Source organism: Sitodiplosis mosellana, unplaced genomic scaffold, assembly GCF_009176505.1.
Source record: "Sitodiplosis mosellana isolate CC-2019 unplaced genomic scaffold, AAFC_SMos_1.0 Smas_scaffold_2, whole genome shotgun sequence".
NCBI classification, from domain to species: domain Eukaryota; kingdom Metazoa; phylum Arthropoda; class Insecta; order Diptera; family Cecidomyiidae; genus Sitodiplosis; species Sitodiplosis mosellana.
In genome coordinates this window covers 3,206,649-3,223,679 of record NW_022595245.1, presented here as the reverse complement: position 1 = coordinate 3,223,679, position 17,031 = coordinate 3,206,649, and the positions used below count along the sequence as shown (strand labels likewise).

General features: G+C 39.1%; 2 protein-coding genes across 4 annotated transcripts; both read right to left on the bottom strand.

Moving 5' to 3' along the window:
• Window positions 1–7,166: 7,166 nt before the first annotated feature.
• On the bottom strand, window positions 7,167–13,993 carry LOC129564857 (ubiquitin conjugation factor E4 B-like). Of its 2 annotated transcripts, none has more exons than XM_055439047.1 (9): window positions 12,803–13,993; window positions 10,683–12,224; window positions 10,245–10,572; window positions 9,924–10,176; window positions 9,623–9,853; window positions 9,321–9,492; window positions 9,018–9,130; window positions 8,198–8,865; window positions 7,167–8,031 (listed from the first exon to the last, which is right to left on the bottom strand). In XM_055439047.1, the coding sequence occupies exons 1-9, from the start codon at window positions 12,824–12,826 to the stop codon at window positions 7,745–7,747; spliced, it is 3,618 nt and encodes a 1,205-aa protein (XP_055295022.1). In that variant the 5' UTR covers window positions 12,827–13,993; the 3' UTR covers window positions 7,167–7,744. The 2 variants fall into 2 exon arrangements, with proteins under 2 accessions (XP_055295022.1, XP_055295021.1); XM_055439046.1 differs by having other exon boundaries at window positions 9,924–10,179; window positions 12,803–13,437.
• On the bottom strand, window positions 13,994–17,026 carry LOC129564861 (ovarian-specific serine/threonine-protein kinase Lok). Of its 2 annotated transcripts, none has more exons than XM_055439051.1 (5): window positions 16,734–17,026; window positions 16,259–16,438; window positions 16,000–16,157; window positions 15,249–15,913; window positions 13,994–15,142 (listed from the first exon to the last, which is right to left on the bottom strand). In XM_055439051.1, exons 2-5 carry the CDS (start codon window positions 16,401–16,403, stop codon window positions 14,650–14,652), a joined length of 1,461 nt encoding a protein of 486 aa, XP_055295026.1. In that variant the 5' UTR covers window positions 16,404–16,438; window positions 16,734–17,026; the 3' UTR covers window positions 13,994–14,649. The 2 variants fall into 2 exon arrangements, with proteins under 2 accessions (XP_055295026.1, XP_055295027.1); XM_055439052.1 differs by lacking the exon at window positions 16,734–17,026 and adding an exon at window positions 16,513–16,703.
• Window positions 17,027–17,031: the final 5 nt, after the last annotated feature.

Genomic DNA, 17,031 nt, shown 5'->3' with positions numbered 1-17,031 from the left:
ATGATGTCGTAGAAAAAACTCAATGACGCGTTGACATGTCGACGGCGAAGACTAATCATGTTCAAGTCCGACAATCGTTGCTCGTACGGTGTGATTGAGTATTGGTTATGTACGGATGGGTATTCTCGACGAGCGTACATAGTGAATTGGCGTTGCACGGATTCGATTTTGTCACTGTGGATTTTGTGGAATGGAAGCCATACCATGGCGCAGTAATCGAGGTGAGACTGAACCATTGCAAAATACAGCGACTTTAGTGTGGTAACGTCAGTGATGTCATGGCAAAAGCGCTTGACAAAGCCAAGTGCAGCCGTTGCCTTCGCAGTGACCATGTCAATGTGTTTGGCAAATGATAGTTTTCTGTCAATTAGAACACCCAAGTCCTTGTGTTCAGTCACTTTGCCGAAGGTTTGGTCGCCATAGGTGTAGCTTGTTTCCAAATGCTGACGTTTCTTGTAGATAGATAGCACTGCACATTTTTCGAGGTTAAGGTGCAGCAAATTCACATCACACCAGTGTTTAAGTTTGTCGATGGCTTGTTGCAGTATCTCCGAATCATGCTGAGACTTGATGATTTTGGCAATTTTGATATCATCAGCAAACAGTAATATCATGATGTCTGGGGGCATTTGATCCACGATGTCGTTGATGAATAGCAGGAACAGTGTTGGTCCAAGGTGGCTTCCCTGTGGGACACCCGACGACGCTGTAAAATCGTTCGACTCACTTGCTCCGTGCTTGACAAATTGAATACGCTTTTCCAGGTACGACTTAAGCCATGCCAGCAAGTTTTGAGGTAGATTGAATGTTTTCAACTTCTGGATCAAAATGCTGTGATCGACTCTATCAAAGGCTTTCGTAAAGTCCGTGTACAGGACATCAACTTGAGCTCCAGTGTTTAAGCCACTCTGGGCGTAGTACACAAACTCAGTTAGGTTTGATGCTGTAGATCGTCTTTTCATAAATCCATGCTGGTTGGGCGAGATGCGATCACGAACAATTCCAAGCAAATTTACGTTGACGAGGTGCTCGAAGAATTTAGCGATCGTTGGTAGTTTTGCTATGCACCTGTAGTTTTCAATGTCCGATCTGGCGCCCTTTTTGAATATGGGAGATACACTCGATCGTTTCCATTCGTCGGGAAAAATGCCAGATGAAAGCGACTCATTGAAGATCTTGGTCAACGGACTAGCAAGCGTCTGAGCACACTCCTTTAAAATCAACGGATGAATACCGTCAGGTCCAACACCTTTCTTGGTGTTGACCTTCGTCATTTTAGTCATGACAAAATCGAGGTCAAGCTGGAAACAAGAGGTGTAGATTATTTGGTGTCGTTGATGTGGAATAATTGCTCCCGAAGAAGTCCGCAAATAAATTTGCTTGCTCTGATTCGCTGGATGTCTTGGTGTCACAGAATCGCATGGTCTTTGGAATGTTATCAGTGCTCTTCTTAGAGTTAACATATTGCCAAAACGAAGAAGGATCACTTTTCAAGTTTGATTTCATTTTGTCGACGTACTGATTGTATAGTTCAGTGTTTTTTGCACTGAATTCCTCGTGCAATTTTTCAAATGGCTGCTTATCATTGGTCAGCTTCCAGTAATCCCAGGCTTTTTTCCTTAAGTTCTTGAGGTGTCGAAGTTCTTTGTTTTTCCAAGGGCATTTTTGGTTGTTCTTGCGGACATACGTTGGAACCGTACACTGAATAGCTTCCGCTAGCACGCCATGAAGGGATGACACCTTCTCCGCAAGTGATTTGTTTGCGAATAAGTCATCGAAATTGACGGCAGCAAAATATTCGTTCATGCGCTGAAAATCAGCCCGTTTGAAATTGAAATGCGTGTTATTCTGGTTTTCCGAACCATTGTTAATCGGATGCCATTCAAATTCAATCAACAAAGGAGGGTGGTAAATGTCGATTTTATCCGTCAATGACAGTTTAGTAGCATCGCTCACTGTTGTGTTGGCATGGTCGTTAGTGAAAAATAGGTCAAACAGTTTGAGGTTCCGATTTCTTATTGAATTGATTTGCTGGAGGCCCAGGCCCATCAGGCCGGTAATGAAATCAGCAGCACATTGGGAGTGGAAATTAGAGGGAACAAGCACATTGCTATCCTCATCGTCATTTATCCACTCAACGTTTTTCAGATTAAAGTCACCAACAACTATCACAACGTCATCGGCATTTGTCGTGAGTGATTCAATGGCTGAACGATGCAAAGCGTAGATTTCGTTGGGTGAGTTCGGTGGAATGTAAAGGGTGTCCCAATAGGGACGCAAAAAGTTTTTCAATAGGGATTTCATGATGGATGCCCCGATCTGTCAAACTGGAATGTCAGTTTGAAGCGTCCATCTATACCATTTATAACCATGTCAAGATTAAGTAAAGATCAACGCGTTCAAGTCGTTAAATCCCATTACGAAAATGGGCCTATTTTGCAAAATACGTTTCGTGCAATTCGTGAATTTTTCGGCCGAAATAATCGACCAAATGTGTCCAACATCAGTCGCCTGGTGCAGAAATTTGAGCATACTGGCTCTGTGTTAGACGATCAACCATCAACCCGTATGCGAACGGCCCGCTCGCACGAAAATATTGCTCCTGTGAGTGAAAGTGTGGAGGACGAGCCAAGAACCTCGGCTCGTCGACGTTCTCAACAAGTTGGCCTCTCTAGGATGACCACATGGCGTATTCTCACCAAAGACTTGGGTCTACACGCTTATAAGATTGTCCTCACTCAAGAACTTGAACCGATGGACCACGGAAAACGAAGAGATTTCGTCGAATGGGTCAAAGGAAAAGAGGCCGCGGATGCCGATTTTTTGAAGAAAGTGATCTTTTCGGATGAGGCTCATTTTCACTTGAATGGGTATGTGAATCGCCAAAATTGTCGATTCTGGGGAAGCGAAAATCGAAGAGAAACTGAAGAAGTGTCAGCTCATCCAGCTCGTTGCACTGTTTGTTGCGGTTTATGGGCCGGCGGCATCATCGGGCCGTATTTCTTCGAAAATGATGATGGTCGAGCCGTTTCCATCAATGGCGAGCGATATCGTGAGATGTTGCAGTATTTTTTTTGGTCGGAAATTGAAGGCATGGACTTATCCGACATGTGGTTTCAACAAGACGGCGCCAGACCACACACAACACCTGAAACATTAGCGGTAATCGAAGAACGTTTTCCAAATCGCATCATTTCTCAAAAGGCCGAAGTGGAATGGCCGCCTCGTTCGTGCGATTTAACGCCATTGGACTATTTTCTTTGGGGCTACGTCAAGGATAAAGTCTATGCCAACAAACCAAGCACCATTGCCGAGCTGAAAATTGAAATCAGACGTGTCATAGCCACCGTAAATGTGACATTACTCGAATCTGTAATTGAAAATTTGGGCAAGCGGCTGAAGGTCTGTGAAAAGAGCCGTGGTGGACATTTGCACGATATTCTTTTTCATACATAAATGGTAAAGACCAAACTACAACATACAATAAAGATTTGGAAAATTGGAAACTATTTTCATTGTTTTTTTTATAAATACTTTTTTGCGTTGCTATTGGGACACCCTTTATGCATTATAAATAAAAATGTTGTGTGTTGGCAAGCTCGCTTTAATGCATACGTGCTCAATGTCCACGTTGTCGAATTTAATTTCTTCAGTAGAGAAGATTTCATTGTTGAGAGCAATGGGAACACCTCCACCTCGTCTAAATGATCTGTCTTTGCGGTAGACGTCGTAAGTGCTATTAAAGAATTCGGCATTACGGTGGCTATGTTTGAGCCAGGTTTCAGTCAAGATGACTATGTCAAAACCGAAAGCAGCACATTTGTGGAAAAATTCATCCTGTTTGTTACCCAAGCTGCGAATGTTTTGGTAGTAGACACTGATGCGTGTCGCGTCGGGTGTGTGCAGCTTGGGGTTTAACGGAATCGTCTGTTGTCCACGCGATGGACGAAACGGTTTTGCTGTTGCTCGGAGTTTGCTGCGCGGTAGAGACTTGGGCGCTGAGTAAATGGATTGAACCAATGGTTCACATTCGGTGTCGTCGGTGCCTGTGTATAAGCGTACATTGGCTGAGGATGGTTTCTGACTCATATATAATGATATAAATGTAATATCAATGACGAATTTATTAGTTCGAAATTTGTGAGGCTTGAACAACGTCGTACATTAAGAAATAACAGAACACTTAGTGAACTCTATTTGATACCGATTATTTACGTCAACAACCGATTGCTCGTATGATTCGTTGCATAAACAATTTCATAACACTTGTAGATACTGCTGGAACTACAGACTCATTTAAGTCGAATATTGCAAAATTCTTGTCAACCCAAAGAGAAAATGTGAATACAAACAACTGATGTATTTTTATTGTAAAAATTTAAATCATATTCAGCCAGTTTTTTAGCGGTGAAATAAAATTCAATTCAAAAGAAAAAAAACCTTGCTATACGCGTGTGTTTTTGATTTGCGCCCAACTGATAAGAGATAACAGATAACAGTCTTCAGCAAAATGATAGAAAGTCTCGAGTACTACAAATTTGTCGAAGACACCAACCCACTATCTCTTATCAGCTTCGCAATACCCGTGACTGACCGTTGACCATCACTCATTTTCAGTAGATTCAGATGAAAACGTAGCAATTCAGGAGCAGGACTGCAATATTTTGATGAAAATTCGGAAAAAAGAAGCAAAACTGTCCGATGATGAATTGCTTTTTAGAAGCAAAGGCATTTCCACTCGGGAAGCCGTCTCTTGTCCTAATGCCATGCATATATGAAAGAAAAGAGCTCATTTCATCAAAAAGTTCATTTAGCACACTCAAAACATGATGGTTCCGCTCTCGGCACACATGTACAAGGCACTGAAGGACCTTCATCGTTCGCTTGTTCATTCCAAAGCATTGCACAAACTCACGTAAATATTGCATCATTCAACGATTTTACTCTCATTCTCTCTCCACAGTTCGCATTTTTCCTCCGCTCCATGGCGATATAGAGGCGAGATGGTGAAAAGCGATTTGATCTGTAGATTCTTCGTAATGCGTTCCAAAGTGACACTAAAGTTCCAATATAATAAATATGGCTGCTTGATACGTGTGTACAGTACATGCAATTGTGGCGCAATCTTCGTCTCGGCATACATATATCGGGATGTGGCCATCACATGAAATGAAATTGAATCCACCAGCAATGACGATGTATCGAGCCGATACATTTATTGGTATAGCCAAAGCAACTTGTAGTTCTATTTTTATTAGCCATTTACATTCGTTTCGTCTCCTATCGCAAAGTTCAATCTTTCGTTGGATTACGACCGAGTCAAAGAATAGAACAGAAAAAAGCACTTTTTAAGGGTTAGCACAGAAGTGCTGCGCATTTTTATGTGAAGCTGTAAGAGACGAACGGACGGAAGTTCGAGCGAGTGTTCGATTTGTGTGCACTAAAAGTAAACACAGAGGGAAAGAAAGCGTGTTACATTGTGTAATGATGATCTTTATTCAGAGACAGAGACAGAGACTGAGACAGAGATACAGAGAGAATGAGCTTCAGTCTTGAAAAACCCACCGGAATGGCTAAAAACAAATTACAACTAAAAAAAATTATGAATCAGTTCTTCTTGCAATGGGGATAGCTAACAATTGTATTGTCAATCAAAACTAAAAAAATGTAAGCAACATCAGAGAGTGACAACAACAACAAGAAAAAAAACAATTTCGATTTTACGCTGCAAAGAAAAAAAACAACATCAACGTCAAAGCATAACAACAGCAATAGAAATTTGAAAAGAAGAAAATAAAAATCACAATATTATCTAAATATTACATTTTTACTTTTATTTTGTATTCGAATCACGTACCGTTAAGCATGCATACAGAATCTACAAGTAATTACTACTAGATGAACAACAACAACAACAAAAGACAAGCAACGACAAGCGTAGTGAAGCATGATAAATTCTGTTTAAAAATGATAAAAACAAGTGAAATTGGCTGAATGACCCTAATTCTTTTTCTTTATTTATACCTTCATTTAAGTTGGCGAATATTTCATATTTTTAAAATTATAATGACAAACTTGCAAAAGAGAAATGACCAAGAATAATTTTGCCGAACTAATAATTATACGCTAAATTTTGCCAATTTTACCGACTTGTTCGGACTATTTTAATCTATTCACTTCAAAAGCCTTGTTAGAATTGATTGATAAAATCACGCAATTGTGCGTTTTATTGAACACTTTTTGCACAGCAGACAAGAACACAATTTGAATGGTGCGAGCGTTAAATTTTTCTTTCTATCGATAGACGATTTTCTGTCTACGTTCAATTTAGCGGCGCAAATGAGTCAAACTGATAACGATTTGCAAGTTCTGGAACGAATCAAAATTAAAATAGATTATTATTTCAGAAAAAAATGTCGATCGATTAAGCAATTGTTACTATTGTGATAAGATAAGTCAGCATAAATTGCAGTAAGTTCACAGAAAATGAGTCTTACCCGTAGGAAGTGCGATTCAATGATATAGATGGAGTGAATAGTACGATGCTTTTTGTTGGAATAAATGATGATACCAATCGATTTATATAGCTGCCAAAAAATATTGGAACGCACTTTGGATTTCCATATTTTTGCAAACGGCATTGGCACCGAAACAATTGCAGCTAACCTCATCTCTTGGCATACGAACTGTCTCAATATTGAATTTTAGTTCAAATAAATTGTGTTTTCCATATGCCACATATGAGTCATTCCCAATTGAGGTCCCACATCAAAGCCGAGACTAAAACCACCGTTAATCTACTTTTTGCCACTCGAGTGTTTACTCGTACCACACATGTCATGGTTAGTAAATAACGGATTTTATGGAATCTTGAATATCGACAATAAATCAAATGGGCTGCTTGCGATTAATCCATGTCTTGTTTACCTACCGTATATTTGAAGAGAAAAAAACGCTGTTTATTCTTGACAAATGAGGCGCCAGGCAAATTAAAAACACGTTTTTTTTCGATTCGATTCGATTGACATTGAGCCATTGTGAATTTGTGCCCGAATTTAAGTAAAAATCTGTGTTGCAACACCGTAACCATATGTGGTCTGCCAAATAAATTAACCTTTTTTCCTATCAATGAAAAAAGAACGCAATAAATAAAAGCCAAGATCTTATTTACGTTTATAGTCGTTTTAATTTTTTTTCTTCTGTGTGTTCCATCTTTTGTTTTGTTTTACAACATAAATAAAGGAAAGAAAAATACTCAAAAAAGTTGTGTGAAAAATAAATCGAATTTTTTCTTTGAAGGACCAAAAAACTGCGTTTTTTCTTTTTTGGAACCGATCAAAAATTCGAAGCAAATGAAAAAATATGCGCGGTTCTTGGATGGATCGTAATAGAAATATAATGTTTGTTTTTTTCTTCTTGTAATGATTGCAATGTTCACGTTTTAAACTCGGTTTTCGAATACACAATTAGTAATTTTGAAGGGGTTCGGTTTTTAACCAGATTCATAGTATTTTTATCGCTTAACTTAACACGTGAGTTCGGGTGATTCAGTAAATCTATTGTTTGTTTGTTTCTGTATGTGATAATAACTTAAGTATAACAATCGACTTAGAAGAATCCTCTCCCCCCCTCTCTCTCTCTCTGTAGCGATTTTCTTGTTTTTCAAATACGATTTCTTAATTCTAATACCAATGTTTTAAATCAATCTTCAATTGGTTGATGCTTGTTTGTTGAGTTTTTTTTTTTAACATTTATCGTTTGGATTGAGTTGGATTGTTTTTTCGCGTTTGTCACGCTTCCAGGCCAATATACGTTCACGGAGTTCATTATCTGGTCGGAGGTTCTCTTCAGTTAGTGGCTGCCGGTTGAATGGATCGGTGCTGCTGTTCAACAAGTGACGCGTGATAATGGAACGATCCATAACATTGCCCGATGGTAAAATTACCGGATCAGTCATCAACGTGTCCATAAGAGGATCACGGAATTCGTCGGGAGCATCGGCGTAATCGTCTTCGATTTGTTGATTGGCAACTGCAGAAGATATGGAAATAAATTAGAAACATGTTTTTTTTTTCAATAGTTTGAAAAGTGTTCAAGTCTGACAGAGCTATTCTGCTCCTAGAAAAAATTATCTGGAAAAAACTTGTGTTGTTTTTTTCCTAATAACAAACGAGTAAAAAAAAATGAAAAAATTTACCGTATTTATCATGAGCCCGAACAACGAGATCTCGGAATTGTTCGATTTCCACCGAAGATCGTAGTTTCATTTCGTTGATGCGAACGGCCACTCGTTCGAAAAAGTTTTTGTCAAACGAACGTTCGTCGGCAGCAATGGCAGCGGCAAATTCGTCGCAGCTCAAGTGAAGATAGATGTCAAACAAACGGGTGAGCAATCCACGTGGATCCCAACCAAATTTCTGCGGTGAACGAACTTTCAGATCATTGCATTTTGGACCGCACAGTTGGTGCATATTGAAATTCAGCATCGATGCCAAACGGTCAATCAATTCCGGACGAAGGAATGGCTCTTTGATATCAATGGTGAGATAGTGGAACATTTCAACAGTCTCTTTACCCAATGTCAAGTATGAACGACACTGGCGTTCATCTTGCATCAACTGTCGTTGACGTGATTGTTGAATTTCCGAGCTTAATGCCTTCCACGCAGCCTCATCCATCATCAATACTTGTGTCTCGTGAATTCGCTTCAAGTACTCGAGACATTCGTCAAGCAAAAATGTCGTATCGTTCATAAGCATATTCACGAATTTTACAAACTGTGCACCATTCTTTGATTCGTTGACAATCACCTGACGCTGTGTTGGGTTATTCCACATTGTTTTGAACAAATGACTTATGTGATACCTGTGAATGAATTCGAAGAGTTAAAAAAATGATTGCCAAAGGAGAATGGAAAAGGTTGACGAACGAGACGAAAAATTATCGCCATGTTTTGATTGATTGGTGTTTGATATTCTAACGAAAAGTAGACAGAAAAGACCTCTTATTGAACTCACCGTATAGTAAACTTATCATAGAACTCAGTACTTTGGCCTGTTGTTTCGATATCCGTGTAGAATTTCATGAGAGCACCAACCAAATCCGTCTGTACGAGTGGATGATTCATAACCTATAGATTAGAATTACGGTCAGTTGTAAATATCAATTCAAGACTCAGTTCAAAATAACAACATTCAACATGTTGCAGAAAAGATTGGGCTAACGCTCAACAGTTTGCAATATGAATTTAAAAAAAGATTGAGCCAATTTTTCCGATTGCCAAACAACAAAGTTGATTGTGTAGTAGAGATGTTACTTACGGAGAACTGTAGACCTGAATTTGGTTGGACACTGGGCGAAATAACAAATAAAACCTCAACCAATTTAGCCGTCACATATGGGTTGCGAATGCATTGTGGTGCACAAACGCATGTCAATATCCATGTTTTAATCGAGTCATCGAACAGTGTCAACATTTTCTCCTGTCGGAATCTGTTCAAATGCACAAAAATTGATATTTAATTCAGACAAGAATATTGACGTTTTGTTCAATTCTTCATGAAAATTGTCAAACACTTCAAGTTACTGAAAAATTGAACGAACAACTCCAAACGATACTTACTGCATGTTGAAGAGAATAAAATCGGCGATATCTTCGACATACCATTCCGGCAACGCGGATAAAACAGCCGTTGGCTTGAGTTGTTGCGGTCGAATCGATGTCATGAACAATCCATCCACATCGCGACCTTCCATTTGATACAAAATAAATTCGCAAACTGAACTGTAGAAAGTCATGCAGGTGTCGATAATGATCGGATCCAACAGACCAACATCACAGCATTTTTTCGCCCTAAAAATAATAAAAACAAAGTCATTCCAAATTCACTCCAAGGTAGTAGTGAGCTCAAAAATGAAATTACTTGTTTAATTTTTTCAATTGATGTGTGAAACGTTCGATGAGTTGATTGTTTCGCATGCGATGTATTGAGTTTTCCCATTGTGATTTGGTGTTGTTCAGTTCTTCGATCATGCGTCGGATTTCCTTGATTGCACGCAAACGCTTGTTGTACCGTTGGATGGCTGGCATGATGGCCAAATGATGTGCGTGCAACGTCAAAAACCAACATTCTGTCGAAAAGTTTGGTGGATTGGGGTCCGTATTCCGAGTATTGACTGCTTGGAGAGAGAAATTTTTTCAGGTTAAATGATTTGACATAAAATCGGTTTAAGTAAAAACTTACTTGCTGACGATACCCAATTCTTGTATTCCGTATCGTCGAAGCGGATTTTTGTGTCCTTTTCAATGGTTATCAATGATTTGCTGTTGAATGGATACTTTGGATCGACACGATCCAACTTAATTTTGATTGACAACTTTTGTAGCACAGACATAACATTCAACATGAAACCATCGCGACCCAGTTTCTTCTCTTCCGAATGAAATTGTGTACGTTTCTCGTTGCTCAGCAGCACTTGCGATAGGAATCTTAGCACCTGAGCACGATTTTCGGGACTTCGAACCAAACTGTGGAATATCAAATGCAATTGGCTTCGCATTTGGTCCAAGTGCTGGAAAGAGAAAAAGGTTGAAAAAATAAATTGTTTGTCGAAAAGTCTGGATTGTTTTCATTATGTATGAGCCAAATGAAGTATTTTCCAACTACTGAACCAACACATACCATTCGCAAACTGTTTCCAAAAGTTTCTTCCCAGTTTTCGTCGACATCCTCGGCAAGTTTTGGATTTTCTTCGCTAAAGACCGACAGCGATAAGAATGGTCCCAAATAGCTTGCCTTAACAATTTCTCTACCTTGTGTAGCGGTGCACAAAGTCGGACAGAAATTCTGTAGGCCACAGACCAAATTACACATTGGCCGAATGTTTCCGTTGATCGTGATTTCGAGTAGTTGTTTCAAAATGTTAATGGGTGATGTGTCAATGTTTTTGCTAACAACACGGCTCTGCATATCCACATACAGATTTTGTATGAGCGTTCCGAAAATTTTGGCAAATATTTTCGGTTCGTTGTGCGATTCTTCGATGAGTAAGCACAGAAAATCCGATGGCACCGCATCGTCATACATCATCTTCAATAGAATTGAACGATGCGTTTGTGCATGTGTACTGGATCGAAGCTGTTTGACCATGGTTCCGTTCAATAGGAGCTTGGCGCTTGAGATCAGCAACTTTTTCACTTTTGCCACAACGTCAAGAACGACCGAATCGAATTTTTGGCGACTTCTAGCGGTGCTATATCGTTCTTGTTCATGACGGCACCGCAAATACGATTGAATCAAGTAAGTCAATGCGCCGTGATCGGGTAAATTGTGTGGTTTTAAATTTGGTGTCGTCGAGCAACTCGTTTCGTTGGTGTCCATTCGTTCTGATTCACCTGCCACTGCCACACCGGCCAAGGGGTTTTTGGTTGTCGAATCGCTTCCACTCGCTTTGAAATCGATGCGCTTCCCATCGAAATACTGTGCCACAATTTCGGTTATGATTTGAAACGCAAAATCATCAAACTGAATCGGATACTCTTCGTCAATGACGATGTCCTTGTAGAAAGTAGCCGTTTCCGAAACGATAATCGAACCTTCGCAGTGATCAAGCCAAAATGCATCCAAAATACGTGACAAGCAAATCTCGGCTTCGCGTTCCTTTGCTTCTGGTGTCAGCACAACCAGTTCAACAATCGGTGTTTTTGTGACCAATGATGATTCCACAGCGGCTGGCAATTCATCAGTTTCCATATTTTCAATACCCGAATCACCTTCAGCCGATTTGTTCGGCGCATTATATTCCGACTCCATGTCAACGTCTTGGCGTGTAAGCTCAGTCGGTTTCGATTCATTTTGATTGAGCTTATTCTCAATGCGTTGCTTTTCAATTTCGTCCAACAAACGAGATCGTTGTGTTAAGTGATTCGATACTGTTTTAGCATCGGAGCTGCGCAGACTCAACGGTTCATTATTGTTCAGTGCAAATTCCATATCGACTTCGTTGTCAAACTTTTGTAATTTTTGCTTATGCTGATTTTCATCGCGCTCTTCAAACTCTGGACACATATTCTTAGCGGCAGTATTTGATGAGGATTTGGCAAGATTTTCAGTCAGTTCAGCAGTAGTGGTATTGGCGTGCGATGGATTATCGGCCGATGATGTGGCCGTCAACGATGTATCTCCACCAATCAAACCGAGACGACGCAAGCGACGTGCTCGCATCTAAATTCATAAAAAATTAAAAATAAACATGAAAAACATCATCAAAAAAAAAACAGCACACATTTGAAAGTTGTTATGCTTAATAGATTTGTATTTTTCAAAAATGAGTTTTGGCACCTAATTGCGACTCGGACATTGGCACCATTGAAATAGCGTCGTTGTTTTTTTTTCAACGCCGATTGGAAAATACGCAGAAAAAAAGGCAATCGCATTAAGGCGAAAAACAACAACGGCTGCGTTTGTGTGTATATGATCGCTTGGCATTTTGATCGTGTGCCAAAATATGTAGAAAAAAAACGAATCTGAAATTACGATGTAAGCGTCTTTGTTCGTAGCGTTCGTTTCTAAGTGTATAATTTGTTCGTTCTCATTGTCATTTGTGCGAAGCAGAAAAGAAAATACAGTTTTCTTGCACTGATTGGGTCAAAATGAAAAAAATTACGAAATCATAAATACGTGCATAATAAAAGCAATCACGCATATCGACATGAATCGTACCATCATATGAGTGGTTACATGGGCACAAAGAGAGGGAGAGAGAGAGAGAGCGAGAAAAATTGTTACAACAAATTAATTACCTCTTCTGGTGTTAGCTCGCTCATTTCTTTGTCTTCTCACACGCACTGTCTCTTCTGCTCGATACCGTAAATGTAAATTTCCTTCACTTTTCCCGTGTTTTTTTTCTCCCTGTCTTTTACACAATTGCAATTAAAATTCAAAGGCTAACCACAACACGCCACCGAAAAAATTGTAATCGCAATGACTTTCAGTTTTGTCTCACTTCAATGTAAGTCGACACACAGAACTGGGAGATCTTTTTTTTCTCTTCGCTATCTGCTTCTCTGCTCGATTCATACGACAAATTTTTTTTCTCTGCTCTCAGTACATTTTTTTTCTGACAAACTAGTTGGCCAAATGTGCTGTTTCAATTTTTCATTTTTACTTAAATTTAAATTTGAACATATAAAAACGATTACAACTAATATTTATGTGCTACACACTCAAAACTTCAATTTTTACTTTAGCCAACACACTGAGAGAGAGAGCCAAGTGAACAAATATGAACGAAAAGAAAATCTGCTTTGTAATATTTTGACACACGAATGATGATACTGAACGAATACCAATCCATTTGTTATGATTTTTTTGTTGGTTTATTGTGTATGTGTGCATGCGACATTACGCCAAATACACTCATATCACACACTAATTGAGTATGTATGCGGTGCTCTGGTGGCCAAACCACGAACTCTTTGTATCAGATGTTTTTGCAACACAACAACTATGAAGTTGACGCGAAACAAATGATAAATAGCGAATTTTCAAAATGTTTCTAACTGATTTCTGAGTTTTAATTTGGCAACCGATTTCGGACAACAGATAAACGAGTTGGCGATTCACGTGGATGCTAAACGAGTTATTTAGCGCAAATAAACTTGAACGAAATTTCAGAATCTGACATTACATTGCATTTTAAACCGCAGAGTTGGTCAATATTTATACTCAGCATCGATGCCAAACTGTCAATTAATTCTGATCAAAAGGATGGCTCTATGATTCCGATGGTGAGGGAGTGGAATATTCCAATCCACCGACGATATGATACGTGCATATGATTCAGAAGAGAGACATAAGTCGACAAATGATTTTTTTCTAATCAAGAACGAATAAATAGATTGCGAAATTCTCGTTTGGCTTTAGACGAAATCAAGGTGATTCTGTTCTTTGGCAAGGAATCTTTGTTGGTATAAAAGAAAATGACAAAGCGATAATTTTTGGTAAATTTATTTACATGCGAATTGCACGACAATGTATGGTATTTCCAATTAAATCCCTAATTAAGGCGAAGCTAACATTTTTGATTCGATACATTTTCCTTTCCATAGTAAAATGTTTCCTTCTCTGTACGTCGATCTGATCTCTTCAATCGGTAGAACTATTGCCCTGGAACCGATGTATTCATTGCGTCATGTCATGGTTGTAGGTAGAAAAATCTAGAGCCTAGTTATAACCTAAAATATTCGTTCTTTTTAATTCAACTCCGTATTCTGACCCTATTGTTTTTGTTTTTCTCGAAAAAAAAATTTCTCCGATTTGTTTTTTATCAAAATGTTTGCTATACTATTTGTTGTTATGCGATATTTGTACAATATCAATACTGGGCTTTCTTGACTTAAGTCATTGTTCTGAGATAAATGTTTTTTGGCAAAAATTGTTTGTTATCAAAGGTTTTTGTACGTTTTGGTTAGTTTTTCTCTTTGTTTGTATGTGAGGTTATTGTTCACTCTTTCTGAACTGAATGAACGTGTATAAATTGTACTAATCGTAAATCACAAATGAAAAGAATGCTATGATCGTATAAATCATGCAAATCATCTGGCGTATGGCATTGCATTCGTGCGAAATTTTCTTTTCTTTTTTTCCCTTAGTGTAACCGGCGTTTTTTTGATGGTTGTATATTCTCGCTGTCAATGTCAACGGCGTATGGCCGTAAGAAGCCGTGATCTGAGCCCGAATTGGCAGTGGTGCGCGGTGCGTGGATTGCCAATCGCGTAGCGTTTGTTTGATAGTGTTGGGGTACTTTCAAACCCATGATATTGTGTGCCGTCGTGATCATGTCGCTGTCACGAAGCCACTTCGTTTGTATCAATTGATCAATGGATGGCCGCTTTTTCACGTCAGTGGTGAGCAAATCCTTGATGAGATCTTTTGCCGTTCTCGATACATGTCGCCAGTTGCTCGATCTGAACTGGAAGTTTCCTGTTTTGATCTGCTCTTGTGCTGGACTACCATAGTCATCTGCGAAGGGGAGCGTGCCTGAGAGCATCGTGAAGAGGACTACTCCCAAGCTCCAGATGTCTACCTTCTCGGTGTATTCACCTTTTCCATTCGTTAACAACACCTCTGGGGCAACATATCTGTGGGAAAATGTAAACGTTTTGATGTTAAATCCAACAAAAAATGAATTTAATGTCAAATTAACGCAAAAAATTGAGTGCTAAATCACCCGAAACGTCAACTTACAGTGGTGTACCGCAGAGTGTCTTCAACACAGAGTTGTTTTTAACCAATTTGCTGAGGCCAAAATCGGAGATCTTGAGTAACGTGTTCTCCTCTGCCGATGCCAACAAAATGTTGTCCGGTTTCAAGTCTCGGTGAGTAATCTTGCGCTCGTGCAAGTACTTAATCGCATGGCACATCTGGTAGAAGAATACCTTTGCGTTGGATTCGCTTAGGTATCGCTTCTTTTGGATGCGCGTCAACAATTCGCCTCCTTTCATCAGCTCCAATGTGATGTATACAGAATCCGAGCAATCGACAATTTCATGCATTTTCACAATGCACGGATGCGTCAAACTTTTCATGATTCGCGCTTCATTCAACGACTTATCGGTTTTGTAATCGACTAAAAGATTTTTCTTGATGTGTTTCATTGCAAACTTCTGGCACGTACGGTATTTGTACACAAGAAAAACGGTTCCACATGCGCCGGATCCGAGTTTTGTGCTCTTGTAATATTTTTTTGCAATTTCTTCCGGCAAATCGTTAGACTGTCGACGATGATCTCTGAAGAGAAATGCTGGCATCTTTGCGATTGCAATCGCAATGGTGTCACCGTGGGCTAAAATGCGTTTTTTGTTCAGTCCAATCTTTTCTTCGTTAACGAATGTACCATTTCGAGACAAATCCTAAGGGATTTTCGAAGAAAATTGTGAACATTGCGAATTTAACATTTGAATTCATTACTTTGAAATGAGTTTACTTGCTAAATTACCTCGATATACACAGGACTGTCGACTTCTGTGAGATTTCGTGTGATTTGGAAGTGTCGCTTTGACATTTGCACGAGGAGCTTCTGCTTGATCTGCTCTGCCGATAAACTGTAATCACAGCTGGTAGCTCGGCCAGCAGTAAATGTGTCACTTGTCAGATCTTAACACACAATGAATTGAAAATTACAAATAAATTGTTGCCAAATGAAAGCCGGCCGAAAACGTGAAGCAAAAATTCGGAAAAAAATCATGAATACCTACCGAAATTATTGAATGATTTGTGCTTGGCAATCAAACGGCCCCAAACATCTTTGCCCTCGTCGGCATCTTGTGAGAATACCTGATCTTGTGTGTTGTGCGACTGACTTTGTGTCTGTGGCAAATCAAGATCATCTTCTGGTGCCATCTTTGGAATGTTCTTTATTCGAACAAATTGATAGTCTGACGAGAAAAATAAAACACGGAAACACAAATTAATTTGAGCGTTGGACGAAACATGCAATGATTCTACTTGCTATATTTCGAATGAGCCGAAGAATGATCGCCGTGATTCGATAGAATCCCGCTATTGCGTCGCAATTTATTCGCCACATGCGGTTTTTGTTCGTACAAAAAAAAACTAAGCTACGAGTTGACAACAGTTTGAACCAAGTCTAAACAATATGCTTTTTTCTTTTGAATTCCAACCAAAAACACAAGATATATAGTATAGACCTTATATATGCATGTATTTTACCTTGTTGAACGATATCGCGTATACTCGTCTGATGTCGATTTTAATCGGTTCGTCAGGTAGAAGAAATTTTGGTTTGTGTGGTATAATTCAAATTAATTTGTATCAAAAGGACTAAAACTGTTAAATATGCATGACAAAGAAAACGGGTTATATACAAAAATGGTGTGGAAAAAATCGAAAAAAAGACGAGAAAAAAACACGAAAAAAATCACAAATTTGCAGGTAGCGAACCGACTGTCCGTTTGTCTATACACAAATGAAATGAAATGAAGAAATGTCAAAGTTTGACAGCGATTCG

What these genes read in the sequence shown, in the direction of transcription:
- LOC129564857 (XM_055439046.1), bottom strand. Translation starts at nt 12,826, where the DNA reads ATGAGCGAGCTAACACCAGAAGAG. An exon ending in TTGGAAACAGTTTGCGAATG is followed by an intron (nt 10,573 to 10,682) that starts GTATGTGTTGGT and finishes TTCTCTTTCCAG; the next exon opens with CACTTGGACCAAATGCGAAG. An exon ending in TTTATTCTCTTCAACATGCA is followed by an intron (nt 9,493 to 9,622) that starts GTAAGTATCGTT and finishes GCATTTGAACAG; the next exon opens with ATTCCGACAGGAGAAAATGT.
- LOC129564861 (XM_055439051.1), bottom strand. Translation starts at nt 16,403, where the DNA reads ATGGCACCAGAAGATGATCTTGATTTGCCACAGACACAAAGTCAGTCG. An exon ending in CAAATCATTCAATAATTTCG is followed by an intron (nt 16,158 to 16,258) that starts GTAGGTATTCAT and finishes TTGTGTGTTAAG; the next exon opens with ATCTGACAAGTGACACATTT. An exon ending in ACAGTCCTGTGTATATCGAG is followed by an intron (nt 15,914 to 15,999) that starts GTAATTTAGCAA and finishes AAAATCCCTTAG; the next exon opens with GATTTGTCTCGAAATGGTAC.